Genomic DNA, 21,699 nt, shown 5'->3' with positions numbered 1-21,699 from the left:
ATTCGGATAATCCGGAAGGTATAGAAGCGACACCGCATTCACCTGAAGAAATTGTGGGTTCGTCGTGACAGGGGTTACCGTATATATTTTGGATCATTTTCTTCATGTGTGGGCCACGGTTGCCAAACCACGTGTGTGTGTGAGGTGTGGTAATAACAAATACAATCTCGAACTACAACCTGGAAAAGAATCTTGATTTAACATTGCGGTAATAATAAAATTTTCGAGTAGGTTTAGTGTCTTTGGCTGCGGCACAGTGTAACCATCGCAGTGGTTGGACTTTTTTGATTAAATTTCAAGTTTGCGTTAATGCTCAGAATTTTTGGGAGTAAATCAAGTGCGGTGAAAAAACGTCCATTTGATATCCCGGTATTCATTGTCCACGTTCGGCAACGCGATTGGCTTTCCCCAAGACAGTCGGTGAAACTTTACAAAGTTACAAAAGGACAAACAGGCGCACTCATCAGCATCACGTGACGGAAATTTTTGCAAGTGTGAAGGGGGTTTCGCCCAAGCGAGAGTTTCCGTTTCCTCAACAAAAATACAACGTTTGAATGCTGTAATCCACACCCCTCGTGTCGAGCTTGTCATCCACGCGGCCTTTCGGGTGTGACACAAAGCAACGTGGACCAACGACCGACCGTTCAAAAATCTGAATGTTGAAGTCACCGAGCAGACGCTTTAACGTTTCCAAAAATCCAAAAACATAGAGCAGAACAACTGCACTCGTGGTTGCACCTCATTACATCTCCACGACAAGCCACGATGACGTCGGAGAAAGGAACAGGGTTAAAAGTTTGTTCTATGCAGCTCTTAAACAGTTATATGACGTAATAATAGCAATTGTTCAATATGCTTTGGCAAAACGTGTTGTCTTTACTTTATTTGGTGCAGTGTGCGGAAGCATTTCTCTGGTTTGGGGCTTGTAAAGTTGCGAGGTTACTGCGTTAGTTCAGTGGTGAGTTGTGTTCCACAATACTTTTTTTAACTGCTCTTTGATGCCACTGTGTAACGAAATCCATTTACATTGTCGCCATGTGTTGACTAATGATTGGTATTGATCACTCCGACCAAGCGTTAACAATGGGTCTGACGTCACAATGATAAAGGTAAAGAGTCCCGGAAAATGAATTGGTTTAGATGGGAGTTTAATAAAAACAAAATACGTCTGAGCAAAACAGAAATTGTAGAATGAAAAAAGTAGGATACCAAGCACCAAAACGAATATTTATGTTTAGGTGAAGAACAACATCTTGAACTAATGGCAACTAACGCGTCTGGCAACTACTTGACTTTGGTGTGCTCTTTTACCTCAGCGATGTAGTTTTGATTGCATGAAAAGTAACAGCAGACGAACACTGAAGTTTATCTGTCATGTTTCTTGTCAGTGCACACAACTAAAAAATATAAAATTTGTAAATCGTGATATCTTTTACTGGACTTCTAGCTGACCTAGAAAAAGGAAAACACGTTTATTATTATAGTGTCGTTGTTTAATATGCCACAATTTTTTCCACACCAAAGCCATACGTACACTTCCAGACGTTTTTCTTATTGGTAAGTTTTCGTTTTGGTGTTTAGTTCATATATTCCTTGAAAATTTCTTTGTGAAAAGGAGTTACCACTGCGCTACACGCATTCCAAACCAATGCACTTTTAGCCAATCTTTACCTGCAGCACAGTGACGCCAGTCTCGTGGCGGACGTCGGAAACTTGAGTTGAGTATGCTGTAGATGGATGCACTTGTTACTATGGCGACGATTGACGATTGCAAGAATTGTGCCGGTTCCCCAAGGGTTTGAATGTTTGTTTGTTTGTTGTTTATGTCTCTGACAAAAATAAGTTTGTGCAGGAACTTTCCCTAAAATTCAACTGACTTGGTTCCAATACTGATGTCGCGTTTTACAGCAGGAATTCCGCCTTGTGAGACGTTCGGCGCTTAAATAGGACGTAATACCGAGGCTTGTTAAGTTGTTTATTGTGCGTTCCCGCCACTAACTTTGTGGCCTCGGCTGTGACTTAACAATGCGTATGATTGCGAAACGTACGCTGACCACTTTTTCGATTTGTATTGGATTTGTTGATGCCTGCTGCTGCCTTTTTGGTTGTTTGACTTAGAAACGTGGTAAAGTCGTCATATTTATCAAACGATTGGGTTTGTTGATGCCTAGACCCCAAAAGTTGGTTTATACGTTTTATTATACATTTTGGTGTATTAACAACTGTAAAAAGTGCATCTCGCAACTCCCACAATAGCTTTATCTTCGTATTATGTAATGTTGGCATGATTTGACTGCAAGCTATATGTGTGTGGAATGTTTGGTTACATGGTGACACTTGCTGAGTCCAAACAATCTGCACAATAAGTACTTGACATAATAGTAAGCTTAAGTATGATACATATAAACATCTCCTTGAAAGATTTGCAGCCTTCCTGGATCAGCCACGTTATCCCTGTGCTGCGTAAACCTATAATGATCTTGATACGATCGATCGCCAAATAAGGACCGGGGCAGTGGGGTGATGCTGCCAATCAAGCGATCATATGAAACAATACTGCGTTATCTACTTGGTTATATCTTCTGTTTCTTATTTCTTTATTTGATTTGATGACTGCTTCGTTTGGAGTTTGCATTATCACACGATATGTAACAAATATTAGACGGAAGAACAACCAATGCAGCAGAAGTGTTTAAATACACTTTTTCAAACTTTGGAATTCCTAATTTTTACTCAACAAAGCCATAATAGCCCCCACCCCTTACACTAAATACTATAAAGTGAAAACACAGGACAAAAAGTTCGGTGTTTTTTCAATCGTCGTTAATCTATGTTTACAACATTTAAAGAGTTAATGCATGCTTTACTATCTGCATACCAAAATTTGAAAGGATACTTTTATAACATCAATTTTTTTGCGGATACCGATCTGGCACATGAGTGGATTTTCTGCGAAAAATAAGGCAAGAACCATTGAGTGAACCATCGAATCAAAGCGATAATTATAGCCTGTCACCAAACAGCTGCTTAAGCGTTGTTCTGCGTGTACATCAGGTCAGGCGCCGTTGTTATGAGCTTAAATTTCGTTACAAAACTGCAGAGCGCCACTTGAAACCCGCAACATATCCCACATGCTCAAATTAATTATACCACCAATGCAACACAACCATTGAAATTATTTATTTCATTTTTACACAAATTATTACTTATTCTCAAACAACAATTTTAATGTCATCGACGCTTTTGTTCAATGCTTCCGCTTTCTTGTAATCGTTGAGGTTGTTGTTCAAGTTTGTTGTGATGGGCTTTGTCATTTCTTTTTCCACCCCAAACACACCAGAGTTCTTGAAAGATTTCCCCTTTCTGGGACCAACGCTGGTTTTTACACCAGGCTTGTTGTGTCTTATTCTTGTCATTTCTACACGGAGTGTTAGGAAATTATGAGATGGAAAATTATCAAAAACATAGTGTATATCGATCAGTCATTAAAATTGAAAAACAACACATCCCATGCCATGCCTCGAGACCTACAAAGTGATACAAACAGATTGTAAGCCTTGTTATATTGTCACAAACTCTGCATGTAGACCAAACTAACTCATTGCTGATAGTTTCCACACAAAGGCTTTATTGACGCGTATGGGTTGTCATACCAGACAACTCAACTTTTTCATTGCAAAATGATCATGCTGGCAGTAAAAATATTTCAAAAATTACAACAATTAAGCAGCAACCAAAGAAAATAATTCTCACATAAAGGCTTTATTGCCGCATAGGCCTATGGGTTGTTATACCAGACAACTGGACTTTTTCATTGTAAAATCGATCATAGTGGAAGTAAAAAATTGCAACAAACAAGCAGCAACCAAAGAAAATAAATGAACAATAAAAGACTTGCCTGTAAATGTTGCTGAGACACCAACGAGTAGAGCAGAAAATCAAATTCTGTGCAGGCTATCACTTGACAGTTCGTAGCCTACACGTGTACTAGTTATGTTCCTGGATGTCGAATAAACGTTGTATGTTTAAGTACACACCCTTGTCGAGTCATAGAAACTCTTGGTCGTGCACTTACAAAGTTATTGTAATAACAGATCTGTGCGAATACGGGTCTTTTTTCTTTGTAGAATACGTGAACCGTATCAATAATTTAAACTATACCAATTAAAAAAATCTTAGGTTAATTGACAAATATTATAATAAAAAATGCTTGTCGCTGTCCGGTATGTAAACCAAAAAAGTGTTTGTGTTAATACAACACAGCCTGCAGTGTTCAGTTAGTAATCGCTCGGCTGCTATGACTGAAACCAAGTCTGCTTCTGCTACTAACTTTGACTCCGTTAGCAGACTTTTTTATCAATCGAAAGACACGTTGCATTATCTGGTGGCGAAAAAAAGCGATGGTAACGTATTCAAACAGAATTGAAACACTTTATGACTGAATTACAGCGAGCTAATTACCAAAAGGGCGCGCGTGCGTAGCAGCGCGATGATGAGAAATAATAAACTCTGCGTGACAAGATTTACAAAGGCGTTTTTTATAACGAAGTGTCAGAAGAAGGCTGTTGGGCCTATACAGGAAAGCTTTTTAACTCTGCCTGCATTATTTCCGTCCCGCGTTCCAGGAAAAATGCGTGGTGCCACAAGCCTACAACCTATTTATAACTTATTTATATTACTTTGTAGAACATGAAGGCGTGAAATGTGTTGTTTTAAGTTATTTCCTAATTTATTGACAGATCGAGATACACAAATTTTTTGATAATTTTCAAACTCATTAATGAACACTTCGTGTAGAAATGACAAGAAAGAGAAACAACAAGCCTGGTGTGAAAACCAGCGCTGGTCCCAGAAAGGGGAAATCTTTGAAGAACTCCGTTGTGTTTGGGGTGGAAAAAGAATGACAAAACCTATCACAACAAACTTGAACAACAACCTCAACGATTACAAGAAAGTAGGAGCATTGAACAAAAGCGTCGATGACTTTAAAATCGTGCTTTAGAGAAAAATGAATATATTTATTTGTTCTATATGCTTTTTCGTGAAAATGCTATGAACCATTTCACTCGTCGTGTTGTATTGGTGTTATAATAAATTTGGGTTTGTGGGATATGTTTTGGGTTTCCTTTGTGGCGTTCTTTAGTTTTGTTTTGAAATTTATGACATCTGTGCCTAACTTGATAGACACATAGAACAACACAAAGCAGAACAAAGGTAGAAGGTAGCCTATAGGTTTTTATCATCTGGTCAAACGGTAGGAGTTCTGTTTACCAGCGCAAGTAACAGTATTGGGTTCGGCTAAATCGACCTCTCCTGGATCGTTCTGCGTGGAGATTATCCGTGTTTTTCTTTTTAGTGTTCTATGGTACCATTAGTATTCTATGATGGTACAAACACCTGTCTTTGTCTCATCCACCTAGATAACCATCGGTAGTCACAAAAACTTTGTGGACGCCTGTCAATATTAAAACTTTGCCCTAATAATGTTAACCCGCTTCTAAATAATATAAATACAATTAGGATACAGGTTAGTAACATTATAAACGTGATACATACTTACTGCACCAAACAAACATGCCACAGTAACACGGTCCACTTGTGTTGCTGATTTAATTTCTATGGTTCGCCGAAGCAGAGTACCTGGACTCACAAACTTATTCAAACCCCCAGCTACATTCACGTTTCAAAAATCAAAAGATTTGATTTTTTCGCTGACAAAAGTTTCAAAAAAATTAAAAGGTAAGCCACTCACTGTTGTTTTATTTTGTTTTTACTATTTGTATTGTGAATAGTAAGTACGTGCAGTGCATTGAAAAACATCTGGTGCATTGCCATGTCATGTAAGGTTTGCAACTATAGTCTCGTAGCGCTCTGCTATTGCATGTTGCAGTGACTTGATAAATGCGAGCAACATCGATTTTACACAAATGGTAATATTGGCTGGAGTATATTTATTTTGTTTAGCCATCATACATGAGCAATGTAGAATTAATTACTGCAATAGTTTTTAGTCTGTTTCTTAGAACGGAATTATTCAATTTGTCGATTCTGTACTTTTGTAATTTTTTTGTTTGTAATTCTTATGCGTATTAACAAAAGTCTAATGCAGACATGAACAAAAGGAGAAACAACAACAGTTCCAAAAAGTCTAAAACGTCCAAAAATTCAAGTGTGTTCAAGGTGTCCAAAGGAAAGCCCAATCGACCTAAAGGCATGGCTAAACCAATCACAACAAATCTGCGAAAAAACCTCAATCATCACCAGAAAGTGGAAACTTCTGATAAGAAGTTTGTTGACCTTGCGAAGATTGTTAACATTGACAGCAAAATTAATAATAAGAAGTGTGACAAAGTTTTAAAAGTAAAGAAATCAGAAACTCACGAACATATAGAAATGGAAAACACATTGCAGCGGATTGGTTGTTTATAGATATATTGGTCATATTTCAGAGGATATTTTTTGTTTAATACCCGTAAGTTGTCAGTCTTATTTTTATTTGCAATGCCTATGTTGACATATTTGAAATCATGCCAAATACTGGGATGTGGGATCAATTATTAATTTAATTTATCACGTTCTTCAGTGAACTTTTTTTGTCCAACAAGAGAAACTTTGTTATTACCTTCATTGTATTGACAGTCTTGTGTCAAATGCAATCTTTGAACTTAAATTTTTGTATGAAAAGAACTGATCATTTGTTTTTTTTGAAATTTATATTTACAAATGGTGTTTGATACAAGGCTAGTTAATGTACTGTTTTAACATTGCCAGGCTTGCTATTTGGTGTGTTGTTAGGCATATGTAAATATTATCCTGCTGTTTGGAAGAAAATGAAGAAACGACCTCCATCAGCCAGAAGAAGCATTCAACAGCAATATTTTACACCTTACCTCAGGTAACACATAAAACACATGATATGAAAATGGCTTATAACAGTACATTTTTCAGTTCCAAGCGCCTTCGCAGTGTACAATCTTTATTGTCTTCTGATGCTTCAACCGGGAAGGAGGATGCTGTATTGGCTGTTTTAGGAATTGATGGCAGGTAAAATTGCATTCATCCTTGGTATGTCACTGACATGTGCCTACACAATTGTACTGTGAAGTCTAAAGTAGTGAAGATAAAATAGCTCCATGAAGCACAATCTGTAGGTGGTGCATGTTTGATTTATCCAATATGTTTTTGGTAATTTGGATTTGTAGTAAATCTGAGCTGGTGACCAGTAAATTTATAAAAGTAAAATCATTTGGTCAAACAGTGCTATGGTCTAAAATCCCTGATTTAACAGCTTCATATTGTTCTTTATGGATAAAACTTAAGTTTCCTTATTTGCAAAGATGATTTGTTTGTAAGCAGCAGGTGGCAATTTACATACATATGTCAAAAATCTTTTAATTTTTGTACAATCTTAGGTTTGATTGTTTTAGAGTAAGTGTAATATATTAGATTGATGGTTGTATGTTTTCAGATACAATGAGGGTTGTCGGGAGCTTGCCAACTTTTTGTTCTTCAATTTTTACGACCTTCGTCTTTCTGGACTAGAAGAGTAAGTTCTTACATAACATGTGCCACATTATTTATCAAGTGATTAATGCAATTGGGTTCTAAACAATAGCACTTAATTTGCTTGTAACTATTTCATATGTACAGTACGTTTCTATGTAATGGGCATCTAATATTTGGTTGCTAAATAGCAGGTTGATGAGATTAATGTTAACGATGACCCTCTTGTTCCAATCCTTTATCTTATAATTAAGTATTAGCCTTCCTAATGCCACCATGTTGTCCCACTAAACATTTTCTTGCATGCAATGTTGTAATGGTCACTTGAATTTGAAGTAATCACATGGTCAGTGAAGCATGCCACGTTCTTCACATGGTAATGCTAAGAGAAAGCTCAGTGACTGTAGACAGTAAACCATGTGCACTCACCTATGCAAAGAGAGATACGGTGAGATGACATACTGGAACTTGTTTGACCAGTTTTTCGACAAGTGCTTTAACCATGTGCTCATTCGTGTGAGCTGGCAACATTACCTTCTGTCTGGCCTGTACAAGCGTGTTGAATGTGTTGTTGGGTGTGCAATAGCATGTGTCACCACAAACCTTTACAAGAAATTTGCTGTATTTTGCAGAAGTGGAATACCAGAAGAGGACCTCGACGGTAAGATAATTTTTTACTTTTTGTTTATATTTGTCACACAGAATTTTACTTTTCACAAATAATTTTTGATAAAAGCCCAATGTTTTCCTGCACCCATTTTGCATAAATTTCATTTTCAATTGTTGCAAATAGCTGAAGTTTTTCAATGAGAATGTTTTATTATAGTGTACATTTGTCAATCAGCCAAACACTATTTAGTTATATTTGGATTATTGTGTTTATACTTATCTATAAAAGCAAATCCCAAAGGCAAACGTAAATGTGTTTAAGGAAGTGTGAAATAATGCCAAGAAATGAATGGATAAGATTCCATTGTGTACTGTTATTAATACATTCAAACCCCATTGTTAAATATGGGATTTAGGGGTAATTTGTAATAATAAAATTGAAAAGAACAATAGATGAAATGCATAGTAAACTTCTGTTGAATATTGGGGTTTCTAAATGTCTGTGGTTCAGCTTTATAAGGCCTTACTGTTACACTGTATATACTTAATATTTGTCTTGCCATATTTTAGATGTCATCATCCTTATCAAACCCACTTCAGTTGCTCTATATTGCAGCAGTGTTCTTTATGACTATCTGTTACCTTATGTTGGTCATTGGCAAAACCTGGACATCTTTTGCATGACAACTGATGCTGAGGTGATCTTTTAAAATTGCTGTTTAACTGGTATAATTATTGTTGAATATATTAAAAAAATAGTTTTTAATTATACTTTACCCAGTAGGGCTACCCAGAAGGACATAGTTGAATTACGTTATTATTTCAAAAAAGCGTGTTCATGCAAAAGAATCTTTGCCTCATTCTGTATTCTGTGCATACTTCCACAATATCAATTATTCATTGAGCGAGGCATGTCTCATAACTGGACTCGAGGCAGTGTTAGTCCACTGTGCTGAAAAAATGTTATATTCTGATAGCAATTAGCCAAGTAACAATGACTGCAAAGTACAGTACGTGGAGTGTCCAAATGTCGCAATTACTGCTGTGTCTGTTGTATGAAATGCCTGTGACTCATTCTGTGGACTTGTGAGCAGATCGTTTTCCTCTTTGTGATTTTGTGTGCCAAGAACTTTGGACCAGAGTGTTGCAACATCAAATTTTTGTCATAGAGTTAAAAAATTTGGTTGAATGGATCAAAAGTCATTGTTTTGCAGTTAATTTGGCATCTCCAATAAAATTTATAGCATTGCTGACAAAATATGCTGACTACAATGGCTGACTTAACTTGTTGCATAGAAAGTAAGAAATATGGTGTCCAGAACCCATGTAGTTTTATGTACACAAAGTCCTGATGTGGCAGAGGTTGGCATGATGGTGAGAGTATCTTATTTCACCATGCCAGCAGGGCAGCATTTTTGAGAGTTTCGTCAGACAATTTTTTGGATGTTAGTCTAAACCCTTCGGTTCCAGGCCACTGGCAGAGCATGTAACACTGCAACTAATGAGATAATACCTGTCTGTACCCCTGATTTTAGCTACTTGGCATACTTGCTGGTGTGTTAACTGCTTTTATGACAGTCAGTGTTTCAGAAAATGTTTAAAAATGGTTGAATGTAAAATGTCTGATAGCTGGAAAATTTCTAAACCAGACAAGTGGTGTTAAATTACTTGGCGGCAAACTGTCTGGAAGCCCATGTGTACTGTCTGTCTCTCAGGAAATGTGTAAAACTGTGCAGTTTACTTATTTTGGGCTACTTGGCACCTTGACTACATGCTGACCAAAACAAGTATTGATTCTCCATGTAAACGAATTACTGCAAAAATCTTGTAAATTAAAGCATTTGGAAATACTTTGAATCACAGTGTGTTGCAAAAGCATCTTGTTTTAATCTCAAGTGAAATGTGTTTGTAATAGACAAGTAGTGAAGAATTTTTTTCCATCAGTAAATTTAATGTGGATGAGAATAAGGTAGTGATGTTTTTTCGTCATCATACCCTCGTTATTTTTATGCACCTGCTTCGGTTAAAATAGTCTATAGCTACACAGAAACTATTGATTTTAGGAGGACTTAGATGAGGACCAACTGGAAGAGTTTAAAATCCAAAGCTTTGTGCAAATGCTGAAAGGATGCAAGTCGATTGGAATTCCGTACTACACTTCAAGAAGTGTGCACTCAAAACTTGCACTAAGCACTGGCTTGTTTGATAAATTTTCTGTGGAAAAATGGCCGCTTATTCAATCCTACGCCCTGGAAGGAATTGGCAGGTAAGATATGTTGAAGATATACATCAGTGCCTGTTGTAGCATTGGAAATTGCTTGTTGTGTAACCATTACAATTTGCAAGGTTGGTCAATAGCAATTCTATTTATTGAAATAATAAATCTACTAAACAAAATAATTTTTTACTTTCTAATTTTTTACTGCATATTTTTTTCAGACAGTTTTTTGACCAAATACTTTTTAGAAAAAAAGGTTTAATTGTATATTTGGTAATGCTTTAGAATATTTCCTAACAAATCTGTACAAATAACACTGAACTGTAAATAACCTTAGCTATTCAACACGGCAATTGCTAAACGACAGATCATATAGTGCCAAGCTAATCCAACCAAACATGCCTGTACAGTCTTATAATTCTTTTTTCAGTGGTGGTTTTTTCACCATGTGTTATGAGGTGGGCAACGTGCGCGATAAGCTCCTACCCTTGTATGAAGAATGCGACCCTGCATCATTAGAACAAATGCTCATAAGGTCGTTGCCGCTCTTTGAAAGACATTGGCGAGAAGCGATAAATATTATCAGTGGTTCCTCCGGTGATGTCGAAACGAGACTCAGTGTTGCGTTGCCTGATGTGTCCGAATCTCAAGTATTGGAGGTAAAGAAATACAAATTTATGTTATGATGTGTTGTTAAATTAAATCATTTTTTACCATTGTCTGGAGATGAAATTCAAGTGTTGGATATCAAATAATGCAAACCTTTGTTAGGATGAGTGGTGAAAATGAAAATTATTTCATTTTTCTTCAATAAAACTTTCTTTGGTCATTAAATCAAAACGCTGCATTTAAAACTTTCAGGCAGCGCTTAATCTATTTGCAGGCGATCCTCCATATTTAAAATAATAGTTAGACTCAATCCCCCTGGGGCACAAAGCATGGCAGTCGCGCCAGGCATATTGTGGTATATCGACATGTGAGCATGTTTCTGTGGTCTGATTTCACAAACCACTTATGCCAATGTTGAAGTGGAGCGTTACAAAAGACAAGAGTGGGCAATATGTATCATCACCACTTTTGTCGGCATGTAAGGCAAGCAGAGGGAAAGGGACTGTTCATATATTTGTAAGCGGTTACAGTGACTCTTTGTATTGGCAAACTTTCTTGTGCCAGTACAAAATGCACTGCCCTGCTTGCATTCACTAACTGCTGTTTTAGAATGCCCGAGATCATTTGACAAGTTAACAAGCAATCGTTTAAAGTTTCCAGCTATGTTGGTTGAAATACTTAATACAGTCATCTTTTATGTTTATCTTCTGTTTTGTCGGTGATATTTGTTGATAATTAATGTAAAAATTTGCATCTGCAAAAGTTTTCTGTAACACATGTTTGAAACTTAGGTTGTGATAGATTCCGTTAATGTATAGAGTAGCTTGATATATATACACAATAAACACAAAGAAGAGATAAATAACTTTGTAATAGTGTAGTTAACAAAGGAAATATGTACAGGCTTAAATAGCAAATATACTGCACAATAGACGTTCCATGAATAGTCAATAAATTACATATACCAGCTTTTTGGCAACTGCCTGTACAGTGACACGCCAGGGATTGCAACATATCAATCCTTTATGTGTTCCTGTTTAGGTAACTGTTAACTATCAACATTCTTGTGCCATTAGCAGCCAAATACTGAAAAGCCATATGAAAGCATGCATTGTGCGCAGGTCTCGATTTAAGGCTGCCATACGCTATATCCTAAATCTAAGGTTTGGTAACACTGTTGGAGAAAGTTTTTAATTGTGTTGTTTTACATCCCCAAACGATCATGCATTGCACACACAAAAATTGCGTTTCAGTTGTTGTTACTAAAATAATGCACATGTGATGCATTTTTACTTTAGCATGCTAATAAACAACAACATAATTTACTTGTTTGTGTTTCAGCCAATCCGGAGCTATTTTCGCCATGGTCGCCTTTCTGAGCATTCAATTATACCCAGTTCTAATGGTGATGCTGTGTGTGAAACCTGTCCCTTTGTCCAGTTTGGTGTTTACACGTCAGGCATTACTTTGGATGCAAAACCTAAACTTGCCACTATTGGAAATAGTGGTGTTAAAAACAGCAGTGCAATGCACATGGTATGTTAATATTAAGTAAAATGCTATAATGGGATGGTTGTTGGAATAAACTAAACGCTTCTTTCACAAGAGAACATATTTAATATTTTATGTGCAAAAATTGTGTATATTCATATTCATTGTGCATTAAAATTTTTAACAGTATCAATTGAAATTGAAGAGTTTGCTAAATGGCAACTTCTTGGCTTGTTAATTGCACCATTCAATCTTTTCTCAAGTTGGAGTTGGCTGTTTGCTGTTTTGCATCGTTGATTTCCATTGTGTTTTTAAGATTATCCACTCTGCTGCACCGAGAAGTCCAATTGCATGCACCAGAACATACTTTGTTGAGCCGACAAACAAGGCTTGCAAACGGTAACATTCTTATGTTGTTGCTGATTGCTGTAGGCCTACACGTATTTTCTATATAACGCAGTAATATTACATGCAATGTCATGATAGGCAGGATCGCCCCTCTGCGTAGGTCCTTGCTTGGCGATCACAGCTAACGTATCGCGATCATTAGGTTTGCAGGCTCGGCAGCCCAGTCAATGCAGCCTAGCTGGATCAACCTTAATGTATTTTCTATATATTTATGTAACTTTTAACATTATTTTCTGGCATAATTTTTCATGCGTAGCACTGCATAATAAAATATAATACTGCTAAAGTAGATCTAGTTGAACATTGGTATGTACCCTGGCGGGGGTTGTAATTACACCCCATACTGCAAGCATTATGTAATTGGTTCTGAACAGTTGGGGAAACTGATGATGCATGTTTGATGTTGGGTTTCTGAAATAAAAACATCCACTATCTATGTATGAAACCAGTTATAGGAAGACTGTTCACATGAAGCATTTGTTTTGAAACTACCTCAGTCTGATGAATTACTTCATAAGGGTAGTGAATTCCAATGCTTGACATTAGCGTTTGCGGTTGAGTTTTTTAATCTTCTAAATAAGTCATTTTTAATGCAGTTTTTGATAACTGTAAATTGCTGTTCCTCTTTTTGGAAAATAATTTCAGATAAATGTATAAAAATACTAAAAAAGACTGATAAAATGAAAATGTGGTGCACCAAGTTCATTTACAAACATTCTTTTGCATTTTTATCAGGGACTTCCAGAAGTTGGTGAACATATATTCAGCATGCGTAAGTGCCTGCAAAAAGTCCATTGATGAATTCTGTTCAACTTTAAGTGTAAATAAAGCCAAAAAGGCAGCTGATCGTGTAATGAATAATGCAGTGGTTGAACTTTCGCACAATGGTCCGTACGACTTTGTATTGCAAGCAGTTGACAACAGTGGAAGGTATGATATTTATGTGTATGCCGTTAAAATTATAACTTTCCATCATGTCTTTGGAAAGAAAGCTAAGTTTCCAAAAGTCTGTGATGTGTTTTTAAGCTAATTTAACCACATATGCACAAATGCATTTCACAACAAAATTACGCAAGAACAACACCACTCAGTAAATATCAAGTGGTTTTCTGGCCTTGCTAAATAAGCTCTTTCCCTTCAAACAAAATGGGTAGATTACTGTCTGAACAAGCAATTCTTTATTTGAGTTGGCATGTGGTAATATTTTCTTTACTCGAAGACCTTTGCCAATACAAAATGAAGTTCCATGTGCGTATATGAAGAGGATTTCGGTTTCTGTACCCAACATTAAAAGTGTGGACGGCGATGTCACTCTTGGCTCTGTTACATTTATGGAAACTTTTATCGAGTCTACTATTTTGAGTGTTGAATCAGGTAAAATTACCGAATACATGCTTAAAAAACATGCTCTGTGTAGAAAATCATCATTATCAATCTTTAATACTAATTTTGAATTAAAATACTTATTTGGGCAACATACACATTGGGTCTAAAATTTCTAAAATTTTTGCCAGGCTTTAAATACAATAATGTCATATGAATAGTAAACAGGTGATTGTAACTGTCCAAAACCGAAGTTCCCACACGGTTAATGCAACAGGTTTTTGTGTGTGTTTTTATTGCTGAACTCCAAAGCTTTATGACCTAGAAAGGTGAATACATGTGTAGCAACAACCACAAATTCCCAATTTGCACTTGCTTGTCAGGTACATCCCTTTGAGGTGTTTTAAACATGTGTATCTCCCCCCTACACGTCAGCGCAGACGGCGAAATTTTCCATAATCCCAACTGTGAAAATAAACGTCCCAGGGTAAAAGGGTTAATTTCCATCAGATAGCAACATTCGTTGCTCCGTTGGACTGATACGCTCTTGAGCGAATATTTTCTAAAGCCTGTTATCTTTATCTGATGTCAGAAATCGACGAGGACACTACTGCCTCCAGGCACTCAACGTGCTTACTGCTGTCGGCTGGCGTACCTGTGCACACAAATTGGCAGGTTCGTTTTAAACGTTCTGTGTTTCCTTCTGCTCGGTAATATTTCGATTGCAATTCTGCGCGGCAATACTTATTATCGACCGCTGCTTTTGTGTTTTATAAGAATTTCCCACAAAACTCCGTTTCATATTTCCAACACTTTTTGGCGTGTACCCCTTTCACTTTTAGTCACAATTATAAATTATTGATAACTTACAAACAGTTTGGTTTCGTTTGTAACCGAATTGCACTGAACCTGGCACCACAGAAAGCTTGTTTGTGACATTGTTCTGAAACCTGGCATGGAATGAGAAGTGTTTTAAAATATAGAGTCCTTAACATGCCTACGTTATTGGACTGAAATTGACCTGCTGAGCGCATTCACCGTAATTGTTCTGCGTTATATAACTAGTTGCCTAAAACAACATTTTACATTATATTGCAACCGTAAAATCAGGTCTAAATTTCCGTTGTTTGTATTTTCAAGCTTGACGGAGAACTTGAGAAAAGGTCTGGAACAATTGCACGGTTGGAAAACGTCATTTTGGCTTCCGAGTCGTCACTTCATTGGCTATCCAAAGACAGTGCGTTTTCATTTTCAACTTACGTTCATTTGCTTCTGTTGCGTTAACAAGCTGTGACGTGGCGTCTACTCTTGCCACAAAAATCTTCCTATTTGCATTTGGTTCATTTTTGTATTTAACACATTTGGTTAATTTGTCAATAATGAGTTGCAAAAGTACCGACTGTGACAAGAAAGATTAGTGTCAATTCCACTGCCTACATGTGCCATTATTATCACACAGACAACGTTGAGTGGTACGACGACGGTTCAGTTGTTCTTTCTCCATTGCACACTACTCCCGTGTGTATAAAATCGGATCACGTGGTGAAGTTTGATTGGTGGGAAAGCAGCCAATCACATTCGGTCGCTGTACTGGTCGTTGAGCTCAAGCCAGGCTGTGTACAAAACTTGCCAACCTTCTTCCTTGGAATCTGCAAGCTGGCGTTGGTGTTCTACCCTTACACTACCTCCTTCAAAACATTCAAGTCCAAGGTTATTTACCGCTTGTGCCCGCGTTTCTTTAATGCAGTTTCTATTATAATAAATAAAAATGAACAACTTCTGAAAATAATTCGATGTCGTTTGTTTTACTACAATGCTTTATGAAATATATTTTGCCAATGTTTGTAGGCATTATCATTAACCTTAAAACATAAAACAGTTTAAAAACACGGAGAGGCTCAAAAACTGACAATCATGTGTATTAACTCTTCTAATTTAACATGAATGATTTCACTAATGTGTTTGTAGCTACATGTTGGTTCGCCTATTTGCGTACAAACGCATACTTGTAGCCACGATTGTGGTGCCAGTGTAGGCGCATTTTGAACACTGAACCTTCTGTACAGGTCAAACCGGTTTTGGAAACGCTCGCAAAGCAAGGAGGAAGCTTTCATTTCAACGAACTCGACCAATTTCCCTCGTCTTTGAACGATCAACTTACCACCGCTCAAGCTCAGTACGAATGGCACAAACGTTCAGTTTCAAGTGTAGACCCACAATCGTGGTCAACAAAACTAAACAGAGCTGCCCTGTCCCTGCAACCAGATCTGTCGTGTAAGTATTGTATGTCATATGCTTTAGATTGGCAAGCAGGCGTGCTAATGGGCCACGTGCGCAAAAGTGGACACTTCACTTAATAACCAATAAATGTATTTACAATGATTAACAATTTTCGACACTAATTTGTATCAAATCCTGATGGGGGGCCACATTAAAAGATCCAACGGATTTGGGCTGCGGGCCACAGTTTGTGCGTTGTCTTACAAAGATATGTACGCATTATGTTTTTCATCATAAAGTGTGGTAACAGTTAATAAGTGGTCCGATAATATCTCTATTTAAAGAAAATAAACGCACATTGAGGCCTCACAAGTTTCTGTATTCAACATTTATTCACATTCTTCATATGTTTTTTCTTCATATAATAATATTAGTCTCGCTGGCATCGCAGCGAAGATACTGAAGCCCTGGTAAAACGCTTCTGCCTTATTAGAATATCTACTGACAGATTTGATTTCACAGTTTTCATGCAACACTTCAGTTTGAGTTCCGTGTTATATGGCGAGACGATCCCGAAACCCGATCTACCGTTAATACTGAGTGGGCTGGACGGAAACGGGGAAGTTCAACCTCCCAAGCCAGCCGAAAACAAGGTGGGTGTTTGTTAATAATGAGATAATTATCAATTTGCACAAATAACATGGCATGGAAAACTTGCTTTAAAAACACGTTTTTTGTGATTGTATTATACATGTACTTAGCAACACAAAGAAACCTATTTTTCTTGTCCGTCATCAACTTGCTCAGAAAATTATGTGTAGGATACATAATTGCCCAGCTACAAACTGTACATTCTGCTGTCCGTGGTCCACGTTTGTACAGGCTTATTTAGTGATGTCACAACAATATACAATTTCTACCTTATAACAGTCGTCATGTTTTGGTTGGCCCTAGGTTCTCAGTCATAGCACGAAAATTTAAAATTTCCCATTTTTTTTGAGGGTGTCGCTGGGTTTTGAGGCCCACGGATGATTAACCCGTAACTTGAACATCCGTCATAGCTAACTTTGTAAACCCGTCGGCAGGTATGCGTGACGGTTGTGGTTGGCTTACCTGGGTCGCACGCTGACAGACTGTGCGCCTTGCTGGTATCTCTACACAAAGAAAGAGTGCGCTGGGTGACTGTAAAAGCTCGCTGCTTGGGAACAGATGCCTCAACACTGGATGTGGAGCACATGCATGTTCGTAAATCACGTTGTTTCAAAAACTAAAAGTGATTAATCGTTGGTGCAATCGTAGTTTCTTACTTAATTTGTACATTATGTGCAATGATTACAACATTAGTACAGTTAGTAGATGTATTAATTTCCAGTCATAGCGATGTACATGTCGCCAGTTATTTGACATAATAATATTATAATTTGTACGTTTGTAAAAACCTCGTTGAACAGCGCTGCAATATATATATCAAATAAATATGCATTTTTTCCGTACTTAATGGGAAAAAGTCAATAACGATCTGTTTTTCTATTCCAGAAAACTTTGAACGACGTAATATCGAAACGGAAGGCGTCACGTCCTGGTGCTGCTGCCACCAAGCGGCTGAGAGTGGTGGTTGAAGTATTTGGGTAAGCAACACTTGTCAATGGAATGACGTCGTTAATTCTGAGCAAACTCCATACTGCGTTCACTGTAAGCCTGTATTCCCATAGTGGGTGCATTCCAATAATGTGATGGAAAAACTGGTGAACAGCTTTATGCGTTTGTTGAAAATTTTGGGCATCAGGCTCATGGAATAAACCCCCCAAACACGTTTGTTTTTGTGTGATGTTCCTGACGTTGTTTGGTTCCCATTGCATTATCCAAAACGTTCGGGAAATACTGTCTGTAACAATTCTGGTTTCAAAATTTATTTTAGCACTTTCCAGAAATACTTGTTTTTTTTACTCAACTCTACCTTAACATTATAAATATTTGTCTGGACAATTTCTAATTGGAAAACATTTTCCTATTCATCAGCGTCGAGTCACATAAAAGTAATTCACTGCCTTTTCTCAGATTTTTCGACATTGGCGAAGTTGCGAAATGCATTTTGCAGCACCCAGACGCCGCCACCCGAAACAACATGTTTATCGGCGCCGTGACGTCATGTGTGGAACCGACGTCGTGCTCACTGGAGCGGAAACGCTTCTTGCCCAAGATGTCGGAACAGTGTAGGGCTGGGTTGGTGAACTGCGTCGCATTTACTGGGCCTGGCGAAGATCTGAAGGTAATTTAGGGTCGTTCGGATTCCTAATCCGAAATCTCCACAGCATTTAAATATTCCCGCTCGTCCAGTTCAGAACTGAATGAGTGTTGTTTAAAAATAATGTTTTTTAGTTTGCCAACTTTTGTCATTTTGTCCGAGAATTTTTTGTTGAACATTAAACATTGAACATGCGAAAATTGAACATTTAAACGCAAAGCTACACTGACTTTAACCATAAAACTATATTTTTCGAATAAAAACCCTGTTATATAACGTTGCGGTAAATTAACATCTCCAAAATTTCCTCTTCAATTGTAATAAATGCAGGACAAGAACTTAGCCGAAATGAAAACCTTCGTGCGGTCAGTGAACCCTGACGCTGCTTATCTATTGGCTGCTGAGGGCAACACTTCACGCTCCGGTGATTTTGACTTGATTCTCAGCGAATCAGCGTTTAACACGGCCGAGTGCGTCAGAACACGCCACCTATCTGTGCCTGGCCTGTAAGTTGCTTCAATAAAATACTCATTTGTTCACTTTTGCAGTTAGATATGCTCCCAATAGTAGTTTTCAGGTATATGAACCTCCAGTTTTAACATGTATAAACTTGCCTTTATATGTATCAATGAAGCAACAAGCTTTGACTTAATGTGAGCTATTAATTGGAAAAATCAATTTAGCATCATGATGGTTCTTGTAGCTTCATTTACATACGTGATAAGACGTACATATTTCCCAATTCTTTCGAGCATGGTCCCTTGGCTCGACGTCAAACAGTTTATCCATGTGCTTTCAACCTTCATCTATTGAACTTTGCCTTTACTTCAATTCCACAGATGGAAGGGAAGTTTCACCTGCGGGAGCCCACTACTGCAACTCAACAAGATAAGCCTTGATTTTTCCCAACCTCTGCTCAGGGCAACTTTCTCCGCTCGTCTCCGTGCCTTACGCCACGCCCTTGCCCCGTCCCCTTACACAGCCAATGTGTACGCAGTTAGCGGTCACGTGGCTTTCACAGGTGTGTAAGTTTGTTGAAAAATTCGTGATAATAGTATATAATAAGAGTGCTGCGTCAGTGCAGCCGATTGGCTGGAAAACCGCCATATCCTACACTGATGAGACCTCATAGGTCGAAACAGTGTGCAATGTAAGCAGCTCATAAGTATCCGTTTATATGTTGTCTCATGTCAAAAAAATTTCGTTATAGATTCGCCTGGTGCTGACAGTGACGTTGCATTTGTGACGTATACGGGTCAGATGACGATCGAGCAGAGAAACATCCCCAACCAAGTAAAAGCACCTGCTCCCCCACCAAGCAAAAGTAGCCAAATATCCAGGTAGAAGAAAACGGTTTGAAAAAATTCATGAATATTTTGAGGAAATTTGCTATAGACTAGCTGTAAAAAATCTACACAAAACTTTTGACCAGAAAAGGATGAAACCTTTTTCTTTCCTAACTGTAATTTCTCTTGTACCCAGGCCTTACAGTTTGTCATTTTATGGAGTTGATTTGAGCGTTGAAAAGTTAAGAGATTGGCTGCGAAAGTGCGGTCGCCAGAAGCCGACCAAGAAGTGCCAGAAAACCAAAACAACCCTCTCGAAATCCGAAATAAAAACCATACAGGTTGGTACGAGACCATCATAGTTAACCGCTATTTTTAATAAAACAACCCAAACGAAATTGTTCCATGGGAAAGCATGTTTTGTTTCCTATAATAACTACTTTCTTTTTTCATACCTCATAGAAACATTACTGGTTAAACTGTTCGCATATTTCACTCTCTTTTTGTCCGGTTTCGGATTTTTAAAACTGTCAATATAAGCTACTTCCTTGCCAGTATTAACAACATCGTCGTTATTCCTAGACTGCCCACAGCACCGACCCTTTGCCTGAAGGCTTCTTCTTCAATGGCACCCAGTATTGCAGTCTGATGGACAACAGCCGATCCTATCACCATCCACATATCGACAAGTAAGGGATGGTTCACTTTTGTTGCATCGCTGGCAAACCAGTGACCTTGATTAAATGCAAATTATTACAGTAATGGTTATTTGTCCAGCTTGAGCGGAAGCTAATCTTTTTTTCTTCTCAAATTCCACTAAGATCAGCATCATAGAAACCAGGGCTTCTCAAAGTTTTTGTTCCGCGACCCCATTTTGAGAGAAATTTCTATGTGACCCATTCAGGGGTAGCCTAAGAGTTACCAATAATAAAACAATATAAGCTCTGTATTAAATATAGCTTGATAAGCCGTTGGTACTGATGCCATTGTTTTTGAAGTTTCGTGTGTTTAATTGTTTTAACAGTACAGTGTTGAATTATCAAGAAGAGATTTTGTATGCTTATCAGTACCTTCTAATCAACTAAGAAGAATCATATTTCACTTGAACAAATTGCGGCATTTACAATCTGCGTTTACCGTAAACGGGCAGGTGTTTGCGAAACAGGGACTTTGTGGCCCTAAACGAACTAAGTTTAGTTTTTGCCATTGTTTAACAGGATTTGCACTCTACAGGTTCATAGATGCTTATCTGAAAGAAGAAAATCTGAAAATTGACGCCTTTAACCGCAAGATCGAGCAAGAAAGCGTGGCCGACTTGTTTGATTAATTAAGGGTGCCTTATCTATAAACCACTGTACGCCCAAATCTGTCAGTCCAACATTCAGAGAAATATTTTTGCTGCTTTTGTATCCACTGTACAATGGTATTGATAATATGTTTGTTCTGCACGCTGTGATTTCGATCTATATTTTTGCTACAGAGTTTGTGGTATTACAAATACGCTTGATTTGTTTAGCACTGTTGTTGTTGGGTTTAATTGGCTTTCTTGTACTTGTTTTTGTAGATTTTTGATTTACTGTGTTTTCTTGTTTTTGTGATACAATTTTTTAGATTTATACAAACATAGATTTTAGAGGTTTAGTTTTTTTATTTGAGTTTCAAATTCCAATTTCGCCAAAATTTTTACAATAAAAATACGTGTTAGAACGCTTACTTTTGTGTAAAAAACATAGCACGTGTCTTGCTGTGTCAGAAGCAATAATATATACCTGAACATCCTCGCTAAT

At 37.6% G+C, this 21,699-nt stretch overlaps 1 protein-coding gene across 2 annotated transcripts; it reads left to right on the top strand.

Moving 5' to 3' along the window:
- The first annotated feature begins 5,651 nt into the window (after positions 1–5,651).
- Positions 5,652–21,625, top strand: LOC145895944 (dynein axonemal assembly factor 9-like). Of its 2 annotated transcripts, none has more exons than XM_082984716.1 (26): positions 5,652–5,739; positions 6,110–6,895; positions 6,949–7,044; positions 7,469–7,546; positions 8,136–8,164; positions 8,683–8,810; positions 10,176–10,378; positions 10,761–10,989; positions 12,281–12,475; positions 12,747–12,829; positions 13,574–13,768; positions 14,058–14,212; positions 14,754–14,836; positions 15,302–15,398; positions 15,621–15,871; positions 16,228–16,435; positions 16,904–17,034; positions 17,467–17,622; positions 17,918–18,009; positions 18,440–18,650; positions 18,957–19,132; positions 19,466–19,647; positions 19,837–19,966; positions 20,109–20,253; positions 20,495–20,601; positions 21,146–21,625. In XM_082984716.1, exons 2-26 carry the CDS (start codon positions 6,831–6,833, stop codon positions 21,237–21,239), a joined length of 3,519 nt encoding a protein of 1,172 aa, XP_082840842.1. In that variant the 5' UTR covers positions 5,652–5,739; positions 6,110–6,830; the 3' UTR covers positions 21,240–21,625. The 2 variants fall into 2 exon arrangements, with proteins under 2 accessions (XP_082840842.1, XP_082840848.1); XM_082984722.1 differs by lacking the exon at positions 5,652–5,739 and adding an exon at positions 5,774–5,930.
- The last annotated feature ends 74 nt before the right edge of the window (positions 21,626–21,699 follow it).

Source organism: Ascidia mentula, chromosome 1 (assembly GCF_947561715.1).
Source record: "Ascidia mentula chromosome 1, kaAscMent1.1, whole genome shotgun sequence".
Lineage (NCBI taxonomy): Eukaryota > Metazoa > Chordata > Ascidiacea > Phlebobranchia > Ascidiidae > Ascidia > Ascidia mentula.
This window is presented reverse-complemented; position numbering and strand designations above follow the sequence as displayed.

Excerpts from the sequence above, each read along its gene's own strand:
- LOC145895944 (XM_082984716.1), top strand. The coding sequence starts at position 6,831 with ATGAAGAAACGACCTCCATCAGCCAGAAGAAGCATTCAACAGCAATAT. Across the intron at positions 8,811-10,175 it reads GCATGACAACTGATGCTGAG|GAGGACTTAGATGAGGACCA; the intron begins GTGATCTTTTAA and ends TATTGATTTTAG. Across the intron at positions 14,837-15,301 it reads CTGTGCACACAAATTGGCAG|CTTGACGGAGAACTTGAGAA; the intron begins GTTCGTTTTAAA and ends TGTATTTTCAAG.